We start from the raw sequence: 5,381 nt of genomic DNA on the forward strand, positions 1-5,381 counted from the left end.
TCCCGTAATTATGCGACTTGATTGGCAAAACCCACGCATGGCCTCGGCTCGGAGTTGCCACAACATTACATCATTTGATAAAAAAAATAACTTACATCAGAGTGCGAAAGAATTATAACATTAGTTTACAAAACATATTTAAGTAAAACTTAATTTAAGTTCTAAAAGTTGAGTAGACTACAGAAGAACAACTTAGATGAAGCATCTAAGGTAGAAGAGGTGGCCAGATCATGTCGAGCCTACAAACATGACCTCAATGAGCAACTCGATCCTGCAACAGGGGTTAACAAACCCTGAGTACTTAAGGGTACTCAACAAGTCTTACCCAACTAAAAGAAAAGACTCCAAAGGTATGCAGGCTTAAAGGTAAGGTAGAAGCAAGAATAACTTTTGCAGTGTCCTTTTCTTAACTTCTCAATATAGGTAGACAATATCCACCCATAAAAATTGAGTCACCCAGTGATCAAAATCTTGTATGATATTTAAACCAAAACCAGCACACCATTTATTACAGGCCAAGAGTTTATTAGATTAATTAAACATTATATGGACCAAGCCCATAATATATATCCAACAGGAGGCGGTCAGGCCAGGTCGGGGCGTGGGCGTTGCGGCCGTTATCGCCGGAGTTGGAGAAGAAAGCAACGGCGGGAGGGGAAGGGGAAAAGGAAGGCCGCCGCAGGCACAGTAGGGTCTCGCCAGAGCTCCGCGGCCGCGGTGGGGTCGGGAGCAGATGAACAGTGCTATGGCTTGGCATACTGATATGCAAGGTTGTTTCCTCATCCGACAGCTCACATTCGTCACCTAAAAACATCCGAAATTTCATGCGCATGAGATTTAGCAATTCCCTGTTATATATGCTTTGTTAGGCGAGATTAATTCCAAGTACTTAGGTTGCTCCTGACCACGGCAAGTAGCCTAGACACGAATTTTGGTGGACCTGTCTTTTGTGCCAAATCTCAGTTATGGCCGAGATCAATACAAACATAAGCGAGCAGCTTACCAAGTACATATCGCTCTCGTTCATTTCATTGCTGCCCCAAAGGCCTTCCAATCCTGTATGGATGCTTGTCGCACAAATCTATAGAATGTTTGATTTGGAAAATTAATTCATTCTAAATGAGGTAATACATTATAGATCCATATGTTAATGATTATTTAGTGGAATAAGACGACGATAGATCAACTCATTTTATTCCGCAAATTAAAAAAAAAGGTAGAATGATAATGATCTAGGCCGCGTTTAGTTTCGGCCGGAATCTGCATTTGCACAGTGTTTGATGTGACGGTAAATACTGTAGCAATTTCGTTTGTATTTATGAATTATTGTCCAAACATTGACTAATTAGGCTCAAAAGATTCGTCTCGCAAAGTTCAACCAAACTGTGCAAATAGTTTTTGATTTTATCTACATTTAGTACTATATACATGTACCGCAAGTTTAATGTGATGGGGAATTTTCTTTTTGTATAGTGCTAAAGTTGAGAGTATAGGGGAACTAAACATGGGCCTAACTCGTTTGACAACCACAAACACCCTCTTAGTTCGTCTTCTCAGTCTAATGGTCTAATGGTCTACTAGCTACTTTAGCTGCCGCCGAAAACGAGCTCCTAGTTGCTATAACATGCTGAACTCGTTGAAGGCATCGTTATGCTGCTGAGTGCTGACGAGTTCACGGTAGAACAAGCTCTCTTGCTCGTCGATTGTGGTTGGGACTGGACACTAGCTAGGGGATGGGAAAAGTTTGCTGCTAGACAAGAAAGAGAAGCCAAACACACCAAAGGAATCCTGTATAGTCAAGGACTCAAGGTTAAGCAATGCTAGGAAAGGTTTCAAAGGTCAGCAGCGCGGTAGAAATAGGAGGCGGTTTCCAGGGAGGCTGCAAGCCAGGCTCGTTTGCCCTGTTCACTTGGCTGATAAGCTATGGCTGAAAGTATTGTTGGCTAATTTATTATGAGAGAAAAATATCATTCGTTGACTTAAAAAAATTGCGGCTTATAAGCCGAACGAACGGACGGTTTATCTGGGGCCGGCAACCCACCCAAGTTGCAGCTCTGGTAATCGGTGACGCTGCACCAGTGTCATGTTGCTCACGTTTGCCAAGGGAATGGCGTGATGGTATCCTCCCCGACACACCTCCCATTCCCTCTATCGTCCACGGCTACACGTTTACACTCCCACATCTTTCTTCGGCCATTTTTTTCAGCAGTGACCTCTCTCCTCACAAGCGTGTGAAAACGGAGGTGCATTTTATGGGGCTGCAAAGATTTGCTGCTCGGTGCCTGCGTGATTTGTCTTTAGTTACACACCTACACTGAAGATAACCACATTTATCTCCGGTGTATCTCTACAGTTGGCACTGGTTGGGTTGAATGAACGCAACCACTGCGAGTGCGAGATTTATTTGCCAACTCTGTCAGTGCTACTAATCATCTGGTGCAAAAACATCAGGGGTAGGTGTCCATTGTACCACATCAACGGCGTATTTTCATTTATTTTGGAATTGTACATTACATTACATGAGTTAGCCCAAGGTCTTAAAGAGCAGCAACATTATGTCCACTCCTGGGAAATATACAAGGTCTACAGCACATAAGTGCAAACAACAATTCAAAAACAAAGAACCCCATGCTGCTCCAAACGAAAAGGGTCCATCTCCAGTTCCAGAGTAATCTCTTGAAAAGAGGAAGTTCAGCCTCAAGCTTTAGTGATGCAGCGTATATCTCTGGGATGCCTGCACCACGACCAAGCTCTGCTCTTTGCTCTAGAATTATCCTTACCGCAGTTGTTGGTTCCAAACCTTGGGTGATACCCCTCATCTTCAGTCTAATAACCTGAGATTCCGATGAGTAGCCAGACAAAAGCGAAACGCTTTGGAGAAAAGTCTCTATGAAGTGCATGTGCACGCTCTTGAACTTGTGCATGCATGGTTGACTTGAAGTTGAGATCACTTTGCCATCAGCAGAGAGAAACTCTGCCTTTACCTAAGTAAGATCACAAGAAGGTACATTAGATTGAAATAACCATCTATTTAAACCAGGGGTAAAATTCATAAGCCAGTGTAACAATGCAAACCCCCGTCATAAGTGTCCAGTTCAGAATGCAAGCCAAAGAAGAGCAGAAGGAAACACAAGTCATTCTCCTCCTGTTATCTTTAATCGGCCATTTATATAGAACCTCACAAAGCAGAACAGAGGTCACAGTCGTCACAAGACACTATACATGAGATGAAATGCAGAAATATAACATTGTTAGCATCAAGTCATGTACAATACTTTGATTGGATATCATTTAATTGTCCTTCAGCGTGTACAGTGAAACTGCAGTGTACCTGATCGAAAATGCAGGTCATTGAGATAAAACAACAAAACAGAAGATAAACACCTATAATGCAGGTATCTTTTCATCAAAAAAAAAAACATAAGCAAAACCTCTCAATGCAAAATATAGTTCACAATTGTTGTCTTCTCCTTATAAAAAAAAATGTTCTTTTCATTAGTCAAGATACAGATATGAGATGAAATGCAGAAACATGGTTCTGCCAACATTGTTAGCATCACTTTATTTACAAAGCTTCAATCAGATGATATTTTTGTTCTTGGAGATAATAAACATAGTAGAACCAGGGGAGAAATTTATAAATGAGTATATAATGCAAACCCCCAAAGCCGTGTCTACAACTGAAAATGCATGTCATGGAAGTTTGAAATAGAACCAAGACCCTTCCAAATCAGTACTTCTGTATCAAACATTTAATTTATCTTCTCATTAATCAAGCATATTATGCAATTACGAATAAAATGAGGAAACATGCTTCTGTGGTTCTGCCAACATTATTAACACCAATTCATAAATAAAGCTTCAATTAGAAGTCACTCTTTAAAGCTTCAATTAGAACTCACTCTTTTCATGGTAACAAATGATTTTTCCCAAAGGGAATTACTATCATGCAAAGTTGCTTTCACAAGAACCTGCAGGACATATACCTGGAAAACACCAAGCCTCCGGTTGTAATCAGACTCTGGCAGTGTCAGCGATACCTCAAGCTGCATCCGCTGATTCGGGGGAACCAACCGCGGCACCGGCACAAACGCCATTGGGCTAGGTTTTGTGTAATCAAAATTCTGGGTCTCTGTCACTTGAACAGGTTCTTCAACAATTCTTCCCACCAAAAGACCCCCTCCCACGAATGCCATAATCAGCAATGCACACAGAACCACGCAGACATATGCAGCCCAGAGCGACCCCCACACCATCCTCTGCGCCACCTTCCCCACACCCTCCCCTCCAAGACGTGCGATCAGAGTGCCCGCGGCGTCCCCAGCCACACCGAGCACCCACGCCCTCGCGCGCCGCGCCAGACCGAGCGGGTCGGTCACGAAGAGGAACCACCATTGCAGCAGCCGGACCGGGAACGCGAGGCAGCTGATGAGCGCGCTGACCTGGAAGACCACAACCTTAATGACGAGCACGGCGAGGTACTCGAGTATGCTCGGGGCCGGCGTCGGCGTCGGCGTAGGAGCACGCGCCTCAACCTCAACGTCCGCATCCGCACCCGTGGCCTTATTGTGCTCCTCTTCCTCCTCCTCCTCCACCTCGGATGCGGGGACAGTGCGGGGGGCGGCGCTGGTGGCCTCGGAGGAATCGGGCTTGAGAGGCTCGTCCTCGACGGCGGTGACGGTGGAGATGGCTGCGGAGGCCGAGGGGGAAGGGGAGAGGACGGTGTCGGGCTGCTTTAGACTTTTTGCGCGGCGCGGGCGGCGGCGGAGTGTGGAGGAGGAGGGGGTGTGGGGAGGGGGAGCGGAAGGGGAAGGGGGAGGCGAAGGCGAAAGCGAAGGCGAAGGCGAAGGGGAGGGGAGCGAGTCAAGGGCGTCGAAGAAGGTGTCGCCGGAGGAGGATGCGGTGGCAGAGGAAGGGTCGTCGGCGTCCATGGGCGGGCGATCGGTGAGATGGATGGTCGTGGTGGTACGGAATCGGGACGAGGAGGCGGCGGTGTCGAAGCATTTGGGAGGAGAATTCGTGGAGGGAGAAGAATCCGGGCGCAGAGAATTCGCGGAGGGAGGACAACGTCCACATCAAACATACGAAACATATGTAAACAGGTCTAAAACATCCGAAACACTTAATATAATATAGACTTACAACATATGTATATTGGTATTGTAATATATACAATATATCAGATATACATTTACAACATTCAGATGAAACACTTGAAACATAAGTCTAAAATGTTTAAAACATTTGAAACATAACGTCACCGGCAGGCACGACCTACCTGGTGGGGAACTACGGTAGCCAGCAACCTCGGGTTAGGGGGACATCGCTACGCGCGCTCGCGCCTGTCAGCGTGGCCCGTCGCTCCTCATGTGATTCTCCCG

At 45.6% G+C, this 5,381-nt stretch overlaps 1 protein-coding gene across 1 annotated transcript; it reads right to left on the reverse strand.

The window, feature by feature from the left end:
* Positions 1–2,478: 2,478 nt before the first annotated feature.
* On the reverse strand, positions 2,479–5,047 carry LOC136552188 (seipin-2-like). Its single transcript, XM_066543727.1, has 2 exons — positions 3,987–5,047; positions 2,479–2,984 (listed from the first exon to the last, which is right to left on the reverse strand). The coding sequence occupies exons 1-2, from the start codon at positions 4,929–4,931 to the stop codon at positions 2,538–2,540; spliced, it is 1,392 nt and encodes a 463-aa protein (XP_066399824.1). The 5' UTR covers positions 4,932–5,047; the 3' UTR covers positions 2,479–2,537.
* Positions 5,048–5,381: the final 334 nt, after the last annotated feature.

This window comes from Miscanthus floridulus, chromosome 4 (assembly GCF_019320115.1).
Source record: "Miscanthus floridulus cultivar M001 chromosome 4, ASM1932011v1, whole genome shotgun sequence".
NCBI lineage: Eukaryota > Viridiplantae > Streptophyta > Magnoliopsida > Poales > Poaceae > Miscanthus > Miscanthus floridulus.